Source organism: Rhinolophus sinicus, linkage group LG05 (assembly GCF_036562045.2).
Source record: "Rhinolophus sinicus isolate RSC01 linkage group LG05, ASM3656204v1, whole genome shotgun sequence".
Lineage (NCBI taxonomy): Eukaryota > Metazoa > Chordata > Mammalia > Chiroptera > Rhinolophidae > Rhinolophus > Rhinolophus sinicus.
Window position 1 is genome coordinate 159,826,712 of NC_133755.1, and position 24,442 is coordinate 159,851,153.

Consider the following 24,442-nt stretch of genomic DNA (forward strand, 5'->3'; position numbering starts at 1 on the left):
CCAGAATCCATCTCTCCTACCAGGGCTGTCTGCCTGTGCCAAAAATATAAATAAGGAAATATGGACAGTGTCTGTTTTACTGAAAGAGCATCAATGGATTATGAGTTTATGATTAAAACAAATATATATTAAGGTAAATCATATGAAATTGCTATTTCTGCAGGTCAAAACCCAACAATTTTATATGGTTCAACTTAATAGATTCTGTCATATTTTAAAGCCATGTGATTGTAGAATTTAACTCTTTCACTGTGTGGATTTCAAGTTTTTTTCAAAATGTGTCAAAAATCCACAAAAAATAAAAAGTTGATATTTTGACTATTTTATGCATTTAATAACATTTTAAGCTGCTTTGTACATAAATGACATTATTTTTATTTTAAACCTTTGTTATATGGTAATAAATTTACCATTACATTGAATTGTAGCAAAAAATACTCAAAACACACTAAGTGGCAGCAATTAAATTTAAGTATAGATAAATTAGAATCTACTGGCATTGATGACATAAAAAATTTATTACAAAATGTTACACAACATGGCATACAAAACACCTTTGTTGTTGATAGAACAAGCCACAGGAAAATATATCCGAACATCCAGCAAAAGAATTTAATTTTCTAAGTGAATGGTGAAGGAGATGGGAATAGTTACTGGAATTTAACGAGGACAGTGTTGTTTTATGGTACGCTTTAGTTCCCACAATAAATGATGCCAAATTTTAGGACACTTCATCTTACATATTCATTTAACTTATTTCTTTTGTATGTCTTTGTTTACTTATTGATTTTAAGATTATGTGGATGGGGAATATTCATTCATATATATTCCAAGGAGTCTTTGAGGCACTGTTCATTGTAATAGAATAATATAATAGCAACAAGTGCTAAACATGTTCTAGTTTACAGACTATGTAAATATCTTTTAAAAACATATCTCCAGAAATAAATGTAATAGTCTATTATAAAATAAGACTCTTTTTTCAGGCCAGTCCCCTACTAGCCTGAGTTGTTAAGAGGACATTTTCTGACTACAAATAATAGTAACAATTTGTGTTTAAACACCGGAGCTCCTCATGAAGCATTAATACGGCCCAAGTAGCCAACAGCATGTGACAGCAGGAAGATCTGTACCTGATTTATTCAGTCTGAACGGATTATTATGATTGAAGAGTGGGTTAGGGTCCTTAAATGTGACCAAGTTGCCACCCACTTAGTGTATGTTTTAAGTATCTCATCCTTCTTCCAATAAAACAATTTCTAAAAATGTAGTATTTAGAAAATGAATATAATTATAGAAAATAATAGACAAAGCAGCCATAATACACCCACCTGAATTCTGCATCCAATTTGGCAAACATTTTTGAATACTAACTGGGTAGAAAGCAATGGCTCAGCCACTGTACCCAGGTGCCCCCCCTCCCATTCTAAGAGATGCACAGCCATGCACCAGCCACCTGTATGAGGCAGAATGAAACAAGTGCTCTGAGAGCAGAGAGAAGAAATAAGGAATTCTCACTGACACAGAAGAATCTGAGTCAACTTCTTTTATCTCAGGTACTTTATTGTTTGGTCACACATGCGTGTGCACTCATGTGCTTTGAGCAGTAGGGGTCTGGCAGGGGCAAGTTTGGGCCTTAGTCTTCCATTTGTACATATAATCCCCATTCCTCCAAAAATTGCATGAGATAGATTTCATCTTCTTCCGGTGGCTTGTCTGGAGCCTGCTCCTCATAGAGTCTCGACAAAAGGCCCTCCTCATCCGCGTGCTCCTTATACTCAGGATACTCGTATCCTTCTGGGTCGTGTTCAAAGCTAGGTAATGAAGGCAGACACAGCCTGCCGGTCCGAGGGTCCCAGTCGACCAGCGTGGTGGATGGCTCTTCCTCTGGCCCCTCTTCCATGTCTCTGTGCTCCTGTGGCAGGTGGTCCAAGTCTCTGAGCTGAGGGGTATATGAATACAGTAGTGTTTGGGGGACTGTGTCCGCCAAAGCTGCCTGTGGATCAAATGATTTCCCTTGTAGGAACATCTCCTCCTGCAAAGTGAGCTCTTGATTTCCAGACCCCATGCAAATGTCAATAGTTCTTACATCATATTCGTATTCAATGACTGTTTTATCTGTGGGTGTTGCTCTGCTGAGTGACTCCTGCTGGGTTAGGGAAGTCCCTTTTGTGCTTTCCTCAGAGTCACAGAGAATGTCCATCAAATGTGAAGCGTACCCTAAGTGCTTCACCTCCATTTCTTCCTGATGGGGCTCTTGGTGCTCGCTGGGCTCATTCAGGTCCAATACATCGTTGCTTTTTTCCATTACACTTAGATCCTTATGAGAAGCTTTAGAATCTTCCAAAATATTGAGAGTGATAAAGTTCATCACAATTTTTTCAGCAGGTACAAAGAATCTTTTTTCAAGTTCATTTCCATAAATCAAAATCTAAAAGAGAGAAGAGAATGGTTTTCACCTTTTCACTTAGAGAGACATTAAAAACAGCTGTTAAGCAGAATTTATACTGTCATCGGATCTATTCTTACCAACTCATGGACGTAAAAGTTATGCTTAGACTATACAGAAAACCTCATTCACATGGAGGCTAGAGACCCAAGACATATAAAATGCATATGGAAGTGAAAAGTGGTTCACTGGGTGGGTATTTGTTCAGGTCAAAGATCAGGGTGTGATTGCCCCCATCTCTAACTGTCTGAGGGTATGCAGGGGAGTTATTTAATTTCTCAAGGCTTGATTTTTGATTCTGCAAAATCAGAATTTGCCACATGAGGAATAGCGAGGACTAAGTGAGATAGAGTTTTTGAAATTGTTTCGTTAACTATAAGTTTACTATGTATTTGTCAAGAAGCTGTGATTACCTGGGCTCTCAGTCCTCTTTTGAATATACTCTGGACATGAAATGGGGATGGGCATGAACACTGGACTAAAAGGGACATAGCACGTGGGTAGGGATGGTTTTACTCCTGCCAGTCACCATCCTATTCATGCTATAATAAAGCCAAAAAGGGAAATCCATTGGCCAGTTTATGGCAGATAGGGAAACTCTAAATTATGTCAGGAAAACTTGTTTCAGATTAAAATTTTGTTGGGGATATGTGGAAAGTGCCCGTTTAGGCTGCCGACGATGAGTTATGTTACAATCCTCATTGTCTATCCAATGATGTGATTTCATTTAACACTATGAAAGAGGTCCTTCAGCTTCCTTCTTTTACAAATGTTCTGGTTTCAAAAAGTTGCATGTGGTGGTCTATTCTGTAAATTTTCCTCCCAAGAAATCTTCCTATGCCATTAAAAAGCTAACTATAAAACTACCTATATGCAGGCTGATTAAGAGGGACATTTTAAATCTGAACTGATGGGACTACATGAATGTGTCACGTACATGGGAACATATATTTTAATAATTCCCAAGAAATCATTGTTTTATGGTTAAAATGTGGTCAGCCTTTCAAATCCCTTTGGTGCATGGTGCAGAAGGATAAGGTTTATTCCTTTTCCTTTCTTGCTTCTCCTTACTGTGAATCATTAAGTCCTGGCCATTTTCCTCCTAAATGTGTTTCCGTTCCATGTCTTGGTCTCCAGTCCTATATCCCCCTCTCCTCTTTTAGACTCTCACCTTCTCTCGTTTGGAAAATTGCCACAGTCTCTTAGCAGCTTTCCTTGTTTCTAGTCTTACTTCCCCTAAAGCTGTCTTAGACCTAACAACCAGTTGGATCTAAGACACTCCGAACACAAAACCCTGCAGAGATTTCTCTCTGCCAGCAGAACAAAGCCCAAGCTCCTTAGAATAGCAGCCCAGTTCTCCCCTTACCTGGTCCTACTACCCACTCTCCAGTCTCATCTTTCATGACTCCTCATCAGGAACCCTATGATTTAGCGATAATATGTGGTTTCCCAAACAGCTACCCACCTCTGCTCCTGCTGTTTCTTCTGCCTGCAGGAGGTGCCCTGGCTCTTACTCACTGTTCACAACCACGCCCAGGCATGAAACTTCTCCTGAGCCCCCATGTAGGGTTTCAGTGCCTTCCCTGTACCCCCAGCACGCCCAGTGCCTGCTTTCATTTTAGCCTTCACATATCATTTTGATATTCTCGTCTCCAAGTAGACTTGAACCTCTGAAAGGGCAGGGATCATGATTTAATTTCTCTTGTACCTCAAGACCTTGTCTAATCCGGTCATTAAATATAAAATCTTTGTCAAAGTTAAGGACTCGTTCTCTTTGGTGATGTTAGTGAGTTCATCTAGTAGAGAAAGTGTTTTTGATTCATCAACTCTTTCATTTTAAACTCACTCTGCCCATAAAAGGAACAGTACCTATTTGAGAGCCTCCTTTTCTAGCTTCCTGGAGGCGTTATGACTCCTGCCATACCTACCACTCACCAAATTTGCTGGGTGTTTCTCTTTGCCAACACGGATGTATCTGTACACGGAGAAGCCCATCACAAAAAAAATAAACACGGTAACAGATACAGGCAAAACATACCAGAAGACGATTTTAACCTCCAATGCTGATGTTTGACCTGTAAAAATAAAAGGGAAGAGGGGTAGACAGTTGTGATTTGGTGTGGTGGGAAAACATTGCAATGTCAAGAGGCAGATCACTTAAATTTAGGAATTCAGTTTTCTCATTTATAAATTGAGAAGCTTGAGCTAAATACTATAAGGGGTCTCAGAATTCATTCTCTCTCTGAGAATAGGAGGTCTTAAGGAGGCATCTGGACTTGTCTCAAACCTTTAGAGTAAGAATGAGTTAAAACCCAAGTCAGCAGCTATGCCAACATTTTATGTCTGGCTGAGATTCATGCTGGTTGTTATAGTTGAAGGTAAATATGTCTGAAATTAAAGCAACTCACAGCACTTCAAACAACAAAACTCTCTTGTGAAGACCCCACTAAGTGGCCCCACTTTTCCATGCCGTTCATTTAACTCAATCTTTTCCATGTATTTAGTAGAGGACAGGAATATATGTTGTCACCTTCTATGTGACTAATGGAACTATCCTCGCGCAAGTTGGCCAGACTTTCTGGGTACATCTGGAGCCTGGGGATCTGTGTAGCGAGGTGGCTGAGCTGGTATGTACTGAGAATGGCAGTAACTCCCCGCCAGGGCCTGCTGTGCTGTACGTTCGTGTTGAGTAAAAGTCCACAGGAAATGAAAAGACCTGGTGAATAGTTTTAAGGAAAATTGTCCTGGCCCACCACTGATCAGAGTGTACAGTTGATGAACAGGGCTCATTGTGACTAATTTATGTTGGTTAAGCTTCTATGGGAAACTTGGAAGTTGCGATGGTTAATTCTGTGTGTCAGTTTGGCTAGGTCACGATACCCAGGTTTTGGTCAAATATTATTCTAGGTGTTTCTGTGAAGGCATTTTTTAGATGAGACTAGCATTTAAATGAGTAGACCTGAGCAAAGAAGATTACCAGGAATGGGGTGCAAATGCAGGCTCTTGCACCCCAAACAATTCCTGAAGAGCCCATCTGTCACCAGGTTCCACACAGAAAGGTGCCAACACCGCAACGCAGATGTCGCAGGGGCCTTGGCACCACGTGCCTCTACTGAAGGCTACAGCTTAGTCCAGTCCTCCTGAAACAATCCCTGGTTTTGGGACTGAACTTGCCCGAATTAAAAAAGAGCCATGACCACAACGACCAGTGGCACTTAAAGTACATTAGCACATGTTGGCTCCACTAAACCTAATATGCTATATCTGTATTGGAAGATTGTGGAGAGAAGAAATAGTTTTCAAAGTACAGTCCCTCAAAAAAGATAATACTGATTTTTTTAAAAAACTAGGTCCTCAGAGCAGTGTCTTGGAAAGGTATTTGGGGTAATCTAACATCTGGGATATCATGGAAAAGGTCAGAACCTGAAATGGGGCCTCCTCCTTCTTTTGTTACCTTTCCTAGGCTAGTGAGAAAGTCGCTCCATCTGCTTACAGGGAAGTATTTAATTTAATCTGACTCTAGTGGCGTTAGCTGTGCCAACTGCTTAAATGACTTCCATTGGAAATTGATTCCAACCATTTGGCCACTGACCAAGCTGTTAGTAAACAGGGTACTTTTTCCAAATGCAAAAATGATTTCTTTAATCCGCTTTGGTTTGCCTTTTGCTTGCTTGGCATTTTAGTTTTATTTGACATAAGGTAGAGAACCCTTCATTTTAAAAGGAAAGGTATGATAAGGACAGATTAAAAAATAACGCATTTCACTTTTGATACGTACTCACAAATTTCCCTTTTTATTCCTTGGGACAGTTTCATCATGAAATGTGGGAAGCGTGAGGGAAAAGGAAAGCAGGGGTTCTGTCAGTGTGCCTATCCCATAGCTGGTGACAGAACCAAGGCTTGGGGGCAAAGGTTGTGACATCTGTCTTATGCCAGCATGTTTGGAAGAGAGAAACAGAAGAATAATGGATGAAGAGTCATTCGATGATGGGAAACTTGAGGATTTATTTTTAATTTTCAGGTTTTGAGTACAAGGTCCCCTCACCTTGGGGGAAGAATGTATAAACAAATGTCAAGCTCCCAACTCTCTGTCTTCGACTAGGAAAGAGACTCTTCACCCATAGTTCCTTGGCAGCCAAGTACAGAAAACACGAGAAAGAGGCAAATAAAAGGAAGGAGAGAGAAGCAACTGCAAGAATGAGGCAGTAATTACTGATTTGTGGATCCCGGACCTTTGTTCAGTCAATGACATATGAATGAAACTTGCAGAGCCTGTAATTTATATTCCTGATGGGGAGCGATGGATTCTGTCTTAAAGTGTTTTTAAGATAATGTTTTGTTCCTAGCAATAAAATTGTCTGATGTTCTTGAAGACCACAGAACTTCTATTGACCAGAGTGTAATTTTAAAGAAGAAAAAAGATGTGTGAAAAATTCCCAGGTGTTATTTTAACAAGGCAGAGACTTGTTGGCAGCAAACGCCAGGACTGGTGAAAACACTCCCTAATGTTGGCCAAGTTCAATGGCAGAGGCCCAGGCTGCTCAATGCATTTCTGGTGATGGCTGTTTCTGCCTTTGCCTCAACCTGTTTCTGTAGAAATGGATCTGACCAAACCTTGTCTACACGGTCATCCTTCCTTCTAGTTTTCTCAGGTTTCCTTCCTCAGAGCAGATGAGATTTTTTTTTTTAAGGTTACCTTTCAATGTACTGACACACTGCTTCTTGGAAGGCTGAGCAAAGCGAGGAGGCCCTGGCACGAAGGACTCCACCTGGACGCAGTACAGAGTGTCCGGCTCCAGCCAGCTGAGCACCAGGGTGTGGTTGGTAACACACTGGGACCACTAGGTTAGGGAATTGCAAACAGCAGTTAGAGGCAAAGATTTCCAGTACCACTCCAGACAAATTACAGGGAAATAGAAGACCGAGCTACCATGAAATCCTTTCCTATCACTAAAAACTTTCTTTTCAACAACAGCCTTAAAATACCCCTTTCCTTCAGCTAGGCAGAGCATGATCAGGAACTGGAATTCTGGGAACAATGCTACATAATAACATATGGATGCGTTTCTTATTCAACTTTGTCCCGTGTTCCTGGTAACACTTTTTTTTCTTTCTTGGAGAGTGAGTGACAGATGTTCTACAAGTAAAAGCTGTCCATCAAAGTGAGGTGGGCAACTACTCCAATAGCAACATCATATCACACCCCATTAGCAGAGAGTTTCTGTAAAGGACATTTGAAGAAAGGTCTTTAAGTTTCTACATAGCAGCTTCAATCGTATCTTAGATGTCATCTCTTTTGAATATCACATCTCCCCATTTCCACATGCAGACAATTAAAACATCAGGCTGCTTGTTCTAGAATTAACTGCATAAAGTGACAGAGATTATAAGCCCCCATGGCAGGCTTACCGTTCTGTTTGATTTAGTATTATATACAGACACATTATACTTCAGGTTAGAGTATATTTGTTGCATGGAAACAGAACTTTCTTCTGGATTTTTCTTCCACTTCTCTGGAGCCATCAGAACAATAGAAATGGATTTGTCATCAGTAGTCAAAGCAAACTCTGGTGGGCCAATTTGTGCTTAAAGGGAAGGGGAGAGGGAATTACGTTCAGATGTAGAAATCTCCCTGGATAAAAGTACAATGTAATCCTGCTGGGATCAAAGCTCTACCCACCCTCTTATCTGAGGTGCCTCAGAAGGTGGGCCCAAGTTATGCTAGTTCTTGAAACAACCATTTCATGCACCCTGACACAATGTTCAAACAGCTAATTGAAGTTCTGTATTTACTGACGTAGTTTCTTGTTACATGGATAATCAGTACTTGGTGATGGTAAATGTGCAATGAAAAGTATTTACACACTCCTGTGACTTAAAATGTTGGTGATAAATAACATTAATATGATTTGGTAAGTGGCAAAAATCAAGCATGGAGTAATGAAGCACTTGCTAAAGACCTTTGGAGATGTGATTGGGATGATCTAAGACAGAGGCTAGCAAAGTTTACCATAAAGGCCCGGGCAGTGAATATTTCAGGACTTGCAAGGCCATAGGATCTCTGTTGCAACTATTATTTAGACTCGTATAAATGTAAAAACTATTCTTAGCTCTTGGCCTGTAGAAAACAGAAAGGAGGGTGGTGGTCTGAGGGCATAGCTTGCTGACTTCTGATCTAGAAGGACCCAGGGGAAAGGCTCCAGCTCCACGACCTAAGGGGAACTTGTAAACTTCACCATGTCAGCTTTGAGTGGGTCCTCTATGGGTGAGTCAGCTACAGATCAGGGGCGGAATAATTTAAAAGCAAATACCAGGAAGTTGGTGCCTTAATTCCGAGTTAGACCTAGATATTACATCATCACACTACCAAGTTTATAACAAGAAGAGATTTAGTTTGGTGATCAGAACCATCTTTAACCAATCTCGTGGGCATATATCAATGGTTTATAAACCCACAACATTTTTTAAAAATCTGTCAGTTGTTCCTCAAATTACATAGTTTCCACTAAATAATAAAATAAAACCAAAATTTGAGAATATTGGCATCTAGCATCAATTTTGGATCTGGGAGCAATCTTAGAAATCACTTGGCCAAACGTTTTGTTCTAAAGAGGAGACTGTGCAATCCAGCCTTGGGTTGGTCACTCCACCAGCCGATGGTCAGAGTGTAGAAGAAAGCCAAGCAGAGCACTGGCCTCTCGGGCAAGGCTGTCTATGAGGCTGAGACAGGTCCACGCTATGAGGTCAAATGAACTTGATATTAACACGTGTTTGACAGACCATTGTGTTACTTACTTTCTAAGAAAGGATAGAATCGTCCAGTTTCTGCCCATTTGGAACAATTTGTTCCCCACACGGTCTTAACTTTGGCATAATATTGATGTTCATAGTCAGAAGTTTCAGCAGACAGATCACAGTAGGTCCTATTGATATTTCTGCATTCAGATTTATTCAGCCATTTCTTTTGCCCATATCTGCTGAGAAGGAAACTGAATTAATAATGAGGAGCCCTCTATGCTTTACAATAGGAAAAGAAAACCAGTCATTATATAAAACTGAATGGAACTTAAGACCTTTTCTTCAGAACAACAAAAGCGCCTGTCATTTAGATAAAAAAGGATCTACTTTTGCTGCTGGCAATTATTTTCATTAGCTGTCAGGAACGTGAGTCAGAGTTTCTGTAATCACCTTTCTTTTCTGTGAATTATAAAGTGGATAGCACATTTTTGAAAGCATGTATTTTATTATTATTCTTGGGCTACAGTAAAAATTTTACATATTGTATGATCAATTCTTCTAGTAATTATCTATGTAAGTTATTAGTCCACCATGCATACTGAGGTCAGTTTGATTGGTTGTTTTAAGAAAAAAATTAGTCATTTATTTTTCTTGGAAGAAAAATTACCTTGATAGTCTCATAAAATTTAAAAATCTATTTTCCATTAAGGGTTTGGGGAAAATTCACTAGGTTGGAGCACATACCAAAATCTGCATTTTCAATAAGTATTGTGATTATGATAATGATGATGTTAAGTGAGTTGTTCACATTGATTTTTCCTTTATTAAAAACACAACACCCATAGTAAATAGGGAGGGGAAAATATTTTGAGCACATTTCAGGTGGGAGAGACTGAGGTGTAGAGTTTAAGTGACACAGCATGAGCCGGTGACAGAGAGGGGGTTGCACGGGAGGATATGGGAAATGGGGAGTGGGAAGTAGAAAGAAGGAGAGATAATGAGTGCAGTTGACACACTGAGTTTGAGGTACGTAAAAGATATCCAAACGCAGATGCCCATTGACACTGGGCTCGGGAGAGAGGTCTGAGTGGGAGGTAGTGATTTTGAAATCAATGGCCTAAGACTGCTCATTGAAGGTGTAGGCGTGAATGAAATTATCCATGGAGACAAAGCAAAGCTGAGGATAAAATTTCAAGAGCATCACGATTTAAAGGTTGGATACAAAGTACACTTAGAAATAGCAGCAGAAGAGAAAGAAGGAAAAACAGACATCACAAAAGTGAAGGGAAGAGCATGTGTTAAGAAGGAGGAAATGTCAACTTATCAAGTGTTGCCAAAGCTTGAGGGTATCTTCCCTTTTCAGAATATGGCAACAGATTCTTGAAAGTAAATGTCTCCTCGTTCATAAGTACCACACCTGCCAGAAGACATTAGAATATTATAGTCAGGTCTTGTTGACCAACTTCTTCATCCAATTTACAATCATGGCCTAGGGACTTTCAAACTTTTTTTGATTGTGAGCCACAGAAAGAAATACATTTTACATTGTGAGCTAGCTCACAAAAACATATATATATCTAACATACTAAAACAAAGCTTTTGTAAGATACTACCTAAACTTTAGCACATGCCATGCATTCAGTTATTTTCCAATCCAATCCAATCCACTCCATACCATTCCAATTCTTTCCATTAAAAATAATGCTAGTTATGTCAATCAAAATTGATTTCGTGGCCCACCAACAGGTCTGGACTTGTGTTTTGAAAAATATTGGCATTCCCTATTTGACCCTCCTTCCTCAAACTTTCTCACTCTGACAAGGGCTGGGCAGCTTCCCATGACAGGGGTTGATGGAAGAGAAAAGGCTTCCACCCGGCTCTGTACAAAATGCTTTGTAAGTCTGACAAGCTGATAGACATGAATCATTCAATGAATACTCCAGTAATGATGTTTATGCAAGGCAAAAAGTCATCAGGGGCCCTCAGTGGCCTCTGATTGCTTTCTGGACATGGCAGGAAACATTTATCACGTGTCTATTGTGTGCCACATGGTACTTAGTATTTGCTCACTTTATCTCATTTAATTATCATAGGAGCCAGGTGCCATTATTTTCATCCTATTTTACAGATGGGGAAACTGAGGCTTATTTTCATCCTATTTTACAGATGAGGAAACTGAGTCTTATTTTCATCCTATTTTACAGATGAGGAAACTGAGGCTTAAGGGAACCAACCGCTCAAGTTCATATGACCAGTAAAAGGCTTATATGGGATTTGAACCACTTTTCCTTGATACTGTGCTTTTAGTGCTACACTATATTTTCCGCACTAAATTCTTTTGGCAGATATAATTTAAACTTTTATTCAAATTTCATCTTTTACTTGCAAACAAACCTCACTCAAAACTATAATATGTAACCTGCCCAAGGTCACCTGGCTAGGTTCATAGCCTGATTCTGAACCCAGCACTGTCTGACTCTGGGAGGAGCTTGGAGCCCTGTCAGTGAAACACACCGCCCTCTGTTCCTGTCCACTGCCTACATGCATGGGTGTGTAAGAACTCCAGTATAGCAAGTTTGTTTTTAAATATTCTTTTTCGAAGTTTGCACAAGCTAAATTACCTGCTATCACAGAGCAGTGATGAATCTAACCATTTTTCAAAATCCTTTTCTGAATCACATAGACATAAAAAGGACAGAGCAAGCTCCTTGCTCCACCTAATGGAATAGGAGGTAAGGGCATCTCATGAGCCATTTCTCTTTGCACAGTGATGTCCTCTTTCTTAAAACCCCATCTCCTGGGAAACTCCTCAGACATGAAAATAAGGTTCTAGATAAATGAGGTCATGCTGAATAGCAGCTGAAGTCTTTCACTGCCTTCAGTGGTCAGCGTTTTTTTTGCAAAGACAAAAATGACTGTATTCTCTTTTTGTAAATATGGTACATTAAAAAAAACACTCAATCAGCAAAGTATAATCTTTATTTAAAAGAAAGAAAAAAGGAAAGTATAATCAAGAGAGAAATAAATCACCCTGAGACGTATTACCCTGAAACATTTGGTCAGCAGCTCATTATGCTTATATATAACCAGAAGGATAATTAGATAGTTAAATATGTAGATAAAAACTAGATTATACCAGATACGGTTTTAAGAAAAATAGTAATTTAACTTGACTTGAACTTCAATATAAAAAATAAATTGAAGTGAATTACAGGAATTACTGTAGTTCAAATGTTTCATCATCGCAAGTGATATTAGTTCCTAAAAATATTTTAAATTAAGAAAACAGTTTATTGGAAAATATTGAGAGTTTAGTTATTAAAATGAAGTATTTTCATTTTAGATCACATTTAATGATTTGCTACGATAAAAATCAGTACACTTACAGTTTTTCCCCACCTTCTGATTTGTTATATTATTGTCTAGGTTCAATATTTACAAGAAAGCTTGATAATCATATTTCCCATCACTATTTTGATGGTTACAATGTGTGCTACCAATCTTTTTGCCATCCTTGTCATTGCTAATTTCTTTTTTCGGTAATATCCACCGATATTACCTTCTATATCAGAGTTAGTGCTTTTATCTTTAGTTAGTGGTTTTTATCCTCCCAAGAAGGTCTCAGGAGATTGATATCCTGAATTCCCACCTGCTCGAAAATACATCTGTTGAACTTGATTAGAGTCTTAAGCCACTCCTGTTTTTCCCCCAGAAGATGGATCACTGTCTTCTGTTAGTGCTGCCAGACAGAAGTCACCTCATCCCCCTGCCTGACTTGAGTTCTACTTTTGCTATGATGGCCATTGTCTTAAAATTCAGCAACTTCATGAGGAAATGTTTGTTTTCTTTTATTAAATTCTTTCATTAAGTTTTCCTAGACATAACATACATTTATGATAAGCAATTTCAGACAGTCATTACTACCTGTTCAACTATTACTATCAGTTAGCTGTAATAAGTTTCTCAACTCATTGTAACATTTTTATTTCCCATCATTTCCCTAAGCTCTGACCATTAAAAAAAAAAAAAAAAAAAGTTCTTCTCTTGTCTCAGAATCTCTTCTTTGAGAAGAGACTGTCACTTTGAGCTTTCTCATTAGAAACATGTTGTTTATGGACTCAAACTATGAATAATTATTTATCTGAATCTTTCTCCTACTTTCTGGGAAAGCTTTTCAAGACTTTTAACTTGTGTTCGTTTTTGTGTGTCTCTCCCTTCCAGTAATTATGGATAGGTGCTGCGCTGGTTTCCTTGGGACTATTACTGCTTGAATGGGGCCAGCTGTTTGTTGACTATTAGGTGAGCGGGTATAGAAGTGACGGTTTGTCACGCACCTGCTCACTGAATTATATTATTCCCTGTGCCTGGGAGCCTGCTCATCTCAGGTGTGGGACTGCGGGAGGCTGCTGTGGCTCTGGGCACGTCTGCAAAGTCACACCACCTCACTCCAGCCTTACCCCTGGCCTGTGGTGTCACCTGAACCTCATTTCTCTTTCAGCTCCTCCTTCTCTGATGTTCCGTGGCACCAAACCAAGGCTCCATGGAGACATTTCCTCAGATTGCTAGGTAAGCCTCTTAGTCCTGTGACATTTATTCTTGGGAAATCATTTTCTATTGTTAGTGTCCAAGAAGGTACAGGTTTGCTTTTAGCTTCTGCAGTTGTTTTCCTTCAGATTTCACAGCATTTGTCTTGTATGCTTCATAGTTTGTGACTTGGGGTTGTGGCCATTTCCTTCTCTGCTTTGAAGACAGGAATTGTCTATCTGATTTGCATTCATGCTTGCTCGCAATGAGTTTTGCGGGAGAGGTGAAAAGTAAAAATGTCCAATCACTACTATCTTTAATAGGAACAGCTAGTTGCACAGAATTTTGCCCTCAATTTCATTTAAAAATGTCTGTAATTCCAATAAGTTTAGATGTTTCAAAGATGATGGATTTCTCACTTTGTTCAGCTACAGAATAACATTTTGACCAAGTTTTCTCCATTTAAATAACTTCCCCTTTCCTAAGCACCCAATACTACTGTTTCCATGAAGAAACCGTTTTCTAATTTAATCTAATGAAACATAGCAAGAAAATCAAAATGAAATCATCTAAAAGTTTTTCAAATATTTATTTAATACAAAAGATGGTTTATCTTCACGCAATTAATAGGAATTTGAGTCTTGTGTTTAAAAATTAACCAAAAGAAAAACAGCCAACTTACATGAAATACTGCACTGTGTAAGTAACTTCCATCCCTGGTAGGCCCTCTGGAGGACTCCACTGTAGGATATTCTTCATGTTTATAGATAAGAAGGTGATGTTTGTAGGCTTAGGCAAACCACCAGAGACACAGGGAACTGAAAAGAAGTAGAGAGAAATAGGGGTCTTAGTAGAGAAAAAGGAAAACATAACTACTATGGTAGCTAGTCTCTAGATACCGCCTTCCAGTACCCATGTCCTGTGTATTTTCTCCCAAACTGGACCTGAGCCAACACTGTGAGTCACTTCAACAAACAGAATATGGCAGAAGTAACTCTAGGACTAAGCCTTAAGAAGGCCTGGAAGTTTCCACTTTTGCCTTTTGGAAGCCGTTAGCTGCCATGTAGAAGTTGGGCAATCCTGCTGGAGACACCATGTCGCGAGGTCTTGTGACAAGGGAGAGGTTCCGTGTCCCAGCTGAGCCCAGCCTTCTAAGCAAGGGGCCAGAGTGAACAGTCCATCTTCTGGAGACATTCTAGTCCCACCTGCCATAGATTGAAGCTGCATGAGAGACTCCAAATGAGACCAGCAGAAGAACCATACAGCTGAGCCCCAGCTAACCTTCAGAATTATGAGACATAATAAAATGAGTGTTTTAGACCACTAACTTTTGGGGTAGTTTGTTATGTACCTGCAGATAACTGAAACAATCCCTTTACTAGATACAGAAATACAATTTAGAATAGATGTCCTCAAAAGCCCAGAGTTCTGGAGGTTGGAGTGTGATTAGCTCTACTCAAGTATATATAAAGCAATAATTAGAAAAGAGTGAAAGAAGATTATTTATTTATTTAAAGATTTTATTAGAGAAGGGGAACAGGACTTTATTGGGGAACAGTGTGTTTTTCCAGGACTTTTTTATTGGGGAACAGTGGTGTGTTGGGGAACAGTGGTGTGTTTTCCCCCTGGAGTCTCATCAGTTCCATCCAAGTCAAGTTGTTGTCCTTTCGGTCTTAGTTGTGGAGGGTGCAGCTCAGCTCCAGGTCCAGTTGCCGTTGTTAGTTGTAGGGGGCACAGCCCACCATCCCTTGCAGGAGTCAAACCTGCAACCTTGTGGTTGAGAGGACGCGCTCCTACCAACTGAGCCAGCTCATTGACTTCATTCTAGTTGTGGAGGGCGCAGCTTGCTGGCCCATGTGGGAATCGAACTGACAGCCCTGTTGCACAGAGCCCGCGCTCTAACCAACTGAGCCACCCATCTGCCCTGAAAGAAGATTATTTAACTAAATACTGATAAGTTCACATAAGTTCACAGTCTAAGAAAAACTGTATCTTCATCCTCTGTAGAGAAACAAAGAATTGAGAAACTGCCATAATATTAGAAAAGGACAGAAAGTAAGTGAAGGATAGTTTCTTATAAAAGAAAACAAGGAAATCCTTGAATTCAGATAAATGAAAAAGTTTATTTATCTGGTAGCATGTAAGAATCAAAATATTAATTTAAACTACTGGAGAGATCCAAGTACTGAGTTATAAAAATCAGATTCTATGAAGAACTTATCCTATCACAAATTCCATATTCTAGTCAGCGAACTTGGAAAAACATCAAATTTTGATACTGCAAATCAAACTTAGGAAATAAAATTTAGTTAAGTCCCTGAAGCTGGTCCAGTCTTGGCTAAAGGCCCATAATTCTTGTGTACATCAGCTGGGACTTATGTCAGAGAAAGGAATTAGCTTTATGCTTATGATAATCGTTGGCTAAGATGAGCTCATACAATGCATCGCAATTCCACAAGTCAAATGAAAAGAAAGAAACAAATTCTTTACTTTAGAATTAAAGTTTGTAATCTGACCCTGATGCTAAGCCAAAATAATTTCTTTAACATGTGGCAGAGCAACCAAAATATAGGCCGTTGACTGTGTGTTTGTGTGCATGTGCCATATTTGTAATGACTCCTTTTACGCTTACCATTTTTTAAAAAATACCTCAGTTTTATGTTTAATAAGAAGGTTCCATACTCAAAGAGAAGCACTATTAAGTGAACACCGTGTGGGTGGGTGTGGCGGGTAGTAGAGAGGATCTCAAAAGGACACAGCCTCCCCAGTGTCTGTCTTTGATTTCTATTCTTCTATACTAACCATACTATGTCATACCATACCATATTCTAACCATACTGTATCAACTGCTATTGGCTTTTTCTGGAAATTATATCCAGTGACTACTGATCAGTGATCTAATAGTGCTCTGTGCTATCACTAGGTTCTGAATTTTAATCATAGTTTTGAAGATGAAACACAGAACACGGGGAGGCAGCACCATGAAGTATAGTATTTCCCAACCCTGCAAAAGTGAGAAATACTTTCAACATAGAAAATCCCAAGGATCTTTCCACATCTAAACGGCTGTGGTCCTACACGTTTAGATGACACTAACACGTGAAGAGTGGTTATCATCTTGTAAGAGCTAAAATTAAAATAGACTGGGCATTATAATATCACAGATGGAAACATTACCACCAACAAACACATGGTTCCACAGAGCTAATTGATAAGGAACTAGAATGTTCTGGTTTGTGGCAACTTGAGTTTGGAGATTTAAAATACCAGTTATCTTAGATTTTAAAATCCAGGCATATTTTCTCAATGTTCACGCTATCCAAATCTTTACAACATTAGTTTCTGTTTATCTTTTAATACAAGTAAGCAATTGACAGAACTCTCAAGTTGCCTAAAACATACCCAAAAAAGTTTTAAGAAATAAGTTGTAACAGAAAAATGGATTATTTTCATTTAAATTTCTTGGTCACTGTCATGAGAAACAAAGCAATTTTGCTTTTCCGAAATGAACTTTACTCTGGAATGTGCCGTCAATCGTTAATGTTTATTGATTCAACAGACATTTTGTTTAATGTTTTGTAATTGTTTAAATAATCCTCTAGAAATGCTATGCCAATTATCAAAATGTTACCAAACTATGGTAATAGTAGATTAATTAAATAGAATTAATAATGTGACAATAATATTAAAACATTAAACAATTTTTTTCACTATGACATTCTATCTTTTTAAAAGAAAATACATTTCATTATAAATGTTGTGAAATGTGTATACATCTCTGCAAGTCTACATTGCAGGGAAATCATACATATCACAAGTTTGGTAGCCAGCTTCCAAGATGGCCCTCAGTAATTCCCTTTTCCTCACAGCCTGTACAGTTACCTCTCACACTATATCTGGGTTGGTCTCTGTGACCAATAGTATATGACAGAAGTGATGGTACATCATTTCCAAGATTAGGTTATAAAAGATCTGGGGCTTCTACCTTGCTTCCTCTCTGTTGGAATATTTACTCTGGGGGAAGCCTTATTGGGAGCAGCCCTATGGAGAGGCACACGTGACAAGTAACTGAGGCTCCCAACAGCAGGTGAAGAACTGAGTCATGCCTCCTGCCAAGAGGCACACTAGTGAGCTTAGAAGTGGATCCTTCAGATGGCTGCAGCCCCCATTTACACTCTTGGGATGGACCACCCAACTAAGCCATCACTGGATTCCTGACCCTCAGAAACTGTGTGAGATAATATTTGTGGAATTAAGCCACTGTGTTTTGAGGTAATTTGTTACACAGCATTGGATAACTAATACAACAAAGACTTTAAAAAATAAGAGAAACTAAGAGAGATTAATCACCAAAAAACAGGCAAGTTAAACTGGAGAAAGAAAAATGTGTCCCCCTCCAATCCCAATAATGTTACAAATGACTCCTGATTTAACAATCTTGAAAAAAAACCACACACGTTATTTTAATAAGTCGATTTTATCTCTATAAAGAAAATTAAAAATCCAATGAGAAGACTAGAAATAAATTAGCTTTTTAATAGCAAATGAAGATCACAGCAACAACTTTTTGGTTTTTAAAAAAAGATAAATGCTTAAAGTTCATTGTAAATACACTGACAAAGATTCAGAGTAGTAAACATTTACTAGCAATACATTCTAAAATGGATGTTGCTGTTCTGTACACTATTTCTGGGGAAAGAATATCCCGGCTTTTTAGTCCTGCATATTCTTCATTTGGATTGACATAATTTTTCTGCATAGACAGAAAAGCTAGCAGTTTTGGATCAGCTCCTTGTCATTAACCAAAGTATTATTCAGGAGCAGCCCTACTATGAAAAAAGATATCAGGTTGTAGTATCAGCCCATCTCTACATTTACCCAAGACATAAAATATTTCTTTTAATGACATGTTCTGCTAATTTCTAAGCAAATTAAGCCATGTAGTCCTCTTTCTTGACATCTTGTCTCTCTGCTTGTAGAAATTTTATTTCCAGAAACAGATATTTATCAATTGTTGGGGGTTGGTAATACCTTATTTATCCGTATCGGTTATAATTTTTGTTAATTATGGAATTTTAATGATTTGTATTTGATGAATGGAAATAAATGGTTCTTACTATGGTGAGGTCTGACCTTTCTGCAAAGAAGAGTTATAAGGACTGCTTGCTCCCTTGGATTAGTTCTGGTTTCATCAGGACATAAGAGGTCTCTAGGCATGATTAAAAATAATATTGAGAGTGGAATACATTCATGACAGGCTAAGAGATTCTATTTTAATGGTAGATACACTACGCAAATAAAACTCAATTTGCATAAGACTTGAAAACATAATAATGTGAAAACCTATATGTGTTACAGTTTTTGTTGATGTGAGGCAAATTGGCTAGCATATAATAAACATAGTAGCTAACATTTATTGAATCCTTACCATGCAGCTAACACTATTCTATGTACTTTATACAACCAAATCATTCAATCCTCATAACAGCCCTCTGGAAGGGACTTTTATTATCATTGCCATTACATAGATGTGGAAACTGAGGCACAGAGAAGTGAGGTGAGCTGCACATGTTCACACAGCTTATAAGCAGACGAGCTGGGTTCAAAATCTATGCTCTTAACCGCCTCACTCACTTGCTACCCTTGGAGTAGAACAGAACCTACTTAGAAAGGGTCTTAGGAAACAGTCATGGGGTGGGAGGGCAGTGCTCCAGGCCAGACCCCTGACATGGGGAAAATCGTATCCAAAAAAGACAGTGAGTGTCCTTGGAATTGTCAAAACATCAGTGTGTTGGGAAAAAAGTGAGGAAGAAGAGTGGCCAAGATGAAATTGAAGAAGTACAAAGGAGCTAGATCTCCTTTGTAAGCCCTGGGAAGGAATCTGGATTATATTTGAAATTCAGTGGTAAACTATTGAAGCCTTGTAAGCTTATTTATATTTCAAATGGATTACTTCACTACTGAGGGGAGAAAAACTGGATGGGGCAAGAATAGAACTGGAGAGACCAGTAAAGCCATAATTACAGCAGCCCTAGTGAGGAAGGCTGAGCTTGCATCCAGATGCTGGCTGTGGGTATGGAGATGGGTGGGCAGCTCGGAGCTCAGTTTTCAAAGTAGAAACATCAGGACCTCCTGATGAGGCAGAGCTGCAAGAGTCTCATGAGTAAGTGAGTTGCTGTGTGATGAAAGTTAAATTAACAGATGAGGATTTATCAAGGAATACTTGCCCTTTTATCTGTTTTGATGATGCAAAGGAGTGATGAAAAAGTAGAAGCAGCACTCTTTTTAAGGAGGAGAACTAGCATATTTAAAAAAGAAAAAACAATTGGTAACTAGTACATTCTCATGGTTTTAAAATTTTTGCATAGTTTTTAGGCACTGCGTTTGTTTCCATTTTGAGAAACATAAAGAATGTATAAACATTCCAGTTGAGGTAAATCATTTTCCTACCCTGCCAGTACTGATAAGATAATTTAATCAACACCAAAGTGAAAATATGTCACACCCACATAGATATCAGGAGTCATGTGCCAACTTATAGGTAACAAAAGCATTTTGTTCATATAGATTCATGGCCTAGAATGGAAGTACAGCTCTGATTCTCTGCAATTCATTGATTTCACTTCCCAAATCATAAAGCTGTTGGACTGACACACATAGTTTTATTTCTGGGAGTGCTGTACCATTGCAACTTTCGTTTGGTACACAAGTTTCTTTGTGGTCTGGTCTTTTTGCAATTCTTCTAAATGTACCATGTTCACCAGCCGTGCCTTTGCAATTTTTGTGTCCTACTCCTATAGTATCTTTTGGACCTAAAACATCCCTTGTTCCTTCATGTGTGCATCCATTTAATGAATATTGCTTTGTACTATTTTAGCAACTAAAATATGATGATGCTGTGATGTCGTGTAGGGTATACGTGGTCTTCACTAAAGAAAGTGGGTATACCTGGCAACAGCCATCTGGGTAAGAGGCTGGTCTTTGAAGAGAAAATCGAACTCAGAAGACCTCAGAAATGGGCAGGGCATCTGAGTTCCCTTTGAGTTTTCCTGACCAGAGTATGGACTTTGAGTAATAGAGGGATACTTGAGATTGCCCCCTTGAATTGTGGGTATTTAAGATGGCCTCTGCCAGAACAAAGCTGTGAGGGGTCTGCAACGAAGCGTCTACTTAATGAACTTCCAAGTAATGATTGGTTAGCTATATCTTTAAGTCATATCATTTAGATTTGTGTCCCCTCTAAGTGTTTATTTTCCTTTTGTTATATCTTGGCCTTTGGGAAAGCTTTCTAGCCCGCTTCATCTATGTTATAGCGCATTCTCTCACAGGGAGAACGCTCTGTATCTACTGTCAGGTCCTTCTAGTAGGAAGAGAAGAGATAAATGGCATTCAAAATGGGTAAATCTATGTTGACTTCTTTAGCAGAGTTTTATAAAATGTGGTTGCTACATTGGTTGCAAGAGTTACCTTGTGTACAGGTCTCCAGCTATAGTGAAATTGTATGTGATATTTTCCTAATGGTCTCAAAATTAATACTAATGTCATCATCTAAATATGTTGCGGTTTTAATTATATGCCTAACAGTAAAATGCATTTCCATTTCATTATATGAGTACTGTGGGAAAAGCCTCAATGCTTTTAATAAATTAGTGCCTGATGAACACTAATACAAAGTGGTGAGTTTCTCTGAATGAACTGAACTAGGGTCATCAGTTTTGTGGTTATCGAAACCTCTCTTTTTGGGAGCTCTGAGGCATTCCAACTTTGCTGTTATGGAAAATAGAATATATTCACCCACCAATAAGGAAAACAACCAGACTTCTGGGGACTTCCCTTTTGGGGCAAGTGTTTAAGTATCTCAAGGTCATGAGTAACTAGCAAAGCCTCAGCATTGAGAAAGCCCTGCCCAGTCTTGCCCAGAGAAAGTCTCCAGCCCCCCCAGCCGCCTCTGTTCTTCCGCAGCTGGAACTGGGCTGTGAGCTGTTTGACATTGGACATGTCTTATAAAGAGTATTTGTATCCCCAGTGCCTGGTAAATAAATGCTTTAAAACTGAAATAATCAGGTGGGGCGCTGGTGAGGCTCACATAAATCATGAAATCGGGGTAGAACCCAGATTCCCATGAGCATGTGATTGAGGGTGGAACAGGCTGAACCACTAAATCTTGATGGCTTGAAATCAGCTTGGTAAACTTACATGATACACGGGGGATTAGTACAGTCAGAAGATATTCAACTGATGCTTTTTAATGAAGAAACAGTAGCCCACGGCAAGTGGTTGCTACATATTTCAAGTGTTTCAAGTGTCTTTTGAAATAGGAAAACACCTTAATATGGTGTAAGACCAAAAAAGAAAGAAAAAAAGAAAAAGAATAAAATCATCTCCTGAATGAGTTTTCTATCGTGGGGAATGAGGTTAAAAAGAGTTAATGTACAAAAAGCACCAGAGGGTAATTAACCAATTCCAGGAAGCAAAAGTTATAAATAACTCATCCTAATCACCACCACAGGAGAGGCAAACAGTATGGCTGCCTTCAGCAGATTATGTTAAGTATTGTTCTAACTTCATCATGCTGAAAGGAAAGGCATGTTTTCTTTTGTCTCAAGTTATAAACTAATTCTCTTGAAAATTATTAACTCCTCTCTCCTCCACTCCCCCCTAACTATATATCAAGTTCGTTTAAAAAGAAAGTCATCTAAACAGCACTTAAAATGTGATTCAGGAACTGTTTACTTAAGAAAAGATACCCAACTGTCTTCTATAAAGGGCGGGGCATAGTTTGGTATTAATATTAGTTCCTTTGAACTTGATTATCTTCCCCTAACCACAATCCCCACTATTATTTCTCTGCCTGCTCACTGCTGTATATGCATGCTGCCTCAGTTTCTCTATAATAATACTTATATACATGTTCATATAAATACGTAACTAATACACTTATACAGGGCACTACCACCTGCCCTATCTCATTGGCTTCTAATAATTATGTGAGTAGGTCAGAGAGAAGTTCTAAGAACAAGAGTTCTAGAACCACAGTGGGGCCTCTCTGATCTACCACTTATCAGCTGTGTGAGGTTACGTTATTTAACGTCTGTGCCTCAATTGCCTCATTTGTAAAAAGAAAAAATAATACTATCTGCCTCTTAGTCTCTGGGATGATTAAATAGGATTCTTTACACACACCTCCTAGAACAGTACCTGACACAAAGAAAGAGCTCAATAATTATTAGCTCAGTATTTTTTCTCCATAGTTAACTATTATCATTTTAGCGCTGAATAGATAACCTGTTTCCCCGAAAAACTAGCTGAACAATCAGCTCTAATGCATCTTTTGGAGCAAAAACTAACATAAGACCCGGTCTTATATTATGTTATATAAGACCGGGTCTTATATTATAGTAAAATAAGACCGGGTCTTGTCACTTTTTGCTCCAAAAGACGCATTAGAGCTGATTGTCTGGTTAGGTCTTCTTTTCAGGGAAACATGGTAGAGGCCCAGAGAAGCCAAATGATGACCTGTGGTTATTCAGTCATATGGCGCATGCTTGAGCCCAGGGTTCTGACAATGACAGGGCTCTGTCTACTAGGATCACTCACCTACTGCTTTCAGGAAGTGCTCCAAAGAACAGTGTTGTGGGAAGAAGGGATTGTATGATCATTGTAAATTTTGCATGTTAAAGATGACTGCTTCTAAGGAGAGATATACGAAATTCAATGAGAAAAACCCAAGTGTTTCTTCTTCACTGAAGCTTTACCTGGTGGAACTGTACATAGTCATATCACTCAATCAGTAGTTACTGGGCACCGACTATGTGCTAGAAATAGAAACGGATAGGTACTAGGTTAGGGCACTAGAGGACAAATACACACAGAAGGCCCTGTTCTCATGGAGCAGATATTTTTCTCAATCTTGGACACCATCCATCAATATATGCCAATGTACCCTGCTAGGTATTTGCACATTCATATAGATAACTGATGTATAAGTCACATAGAAAAAGCAGTGTTACTTCTTTATAGCCACACCCTGATAAGTAAATCTATGTGCTTAAACATGTTTTTGAATATTGCAGTTGGTGTTTAAAGAACTTTAGAGACTACTTTTTAAAATAAATGTATTGTTTACCCGCCAAAGAGAGTGTACATCTTCCAAGTAGCTCCTTCGGGAATGTTTATACTATAATTATTCCCATGGTACTGCTCAGCTCACTTAGTGGCATTTGAGACATGCTTCCTTTCAGCTACAATTATCTTCAGGGATAGCTAATAAACATGCCAAAAATCCCATCTCATTATTTTATAGTCACACCTCATTTTTGCCCAACACAGACAGCATTTCCCAGCTTGATTACTCAAGTCTGTTGTAAGTGCCTTTGAATGCTTTTATATTCAATTCACAAATCAAAGACGAAGGTTTGCCACTTAAGGGGTTATTCTGACCAAGCTATACCAAACTCCACCTTGAACTCCATAAAAAAGGAGTTTAAGAAATACATTGTTGTGAGATTTGTGTGTATAGCCTCCTAAAATACCTGTTTTGAATATGCCACATGTCAGCCCCATTGTTAGAAAACCGGTCCTACTACCTTATGTCATCTCTTGTATGTCTTCCCTTCACCTTCCCTTTTGGAAATTGGCTTTTTGATGGCAGAAGCTTGATTTTCTCCACATTTTGTGATCTCCAAAGTGTCTTAATTGATAGTAATGAATATCATAGTAACTGGAAAAGTA

The 24,442-nt window shown here is 38.8% G+C and overlaps 1 protein-coding gene across 2 annotated transcripts in view; it reads right to left on the minus strand.

The window, feature by feature from the left end:
- Nucleotides 1–1,531: 1,531 nt before the first annotated feature.
- Nucleotides 1,532–24,442, minus strand: part of IL20RA (interleukin 20 receptor subunit alpha) — a 31,033-nt gene continuing 8,122 nt past the window's right edge. The window contains exons 2-7 of one of the 2 annotated variants that reach the window (XM_019732812.2): nt 14,394–14,529; nt 9,245–9,426; nt 7,859–8,034; nt 7,146–7,290; nt 4,385–4,524; nt 1,532–2,431 (exon numbers count right to left, since the gene is read on the minus strand). In XM_019732812.2, the coding sequence (XP_019588371.2) occupies nt 1,637–2,431; nt 4,385–4,524; nt 7,146–7,290; nt 7,859–8,034; nt 9,245–9,426; nt 14,394–14,529 (1,574 nt within the window). In that variant the 3' untranslated portion in view covers nt 1,532–1,636. The remainder of the gene's footprint in view (nt 2,432–4,384; nt 4,525–7,145; nt 7,291–7,858; nt 8,035–9,244; nt 9,427–14,393; nt 14,530–24,442) is intronic. The other variant, XM_019732813.2, reaches the window with a different exon arrangement.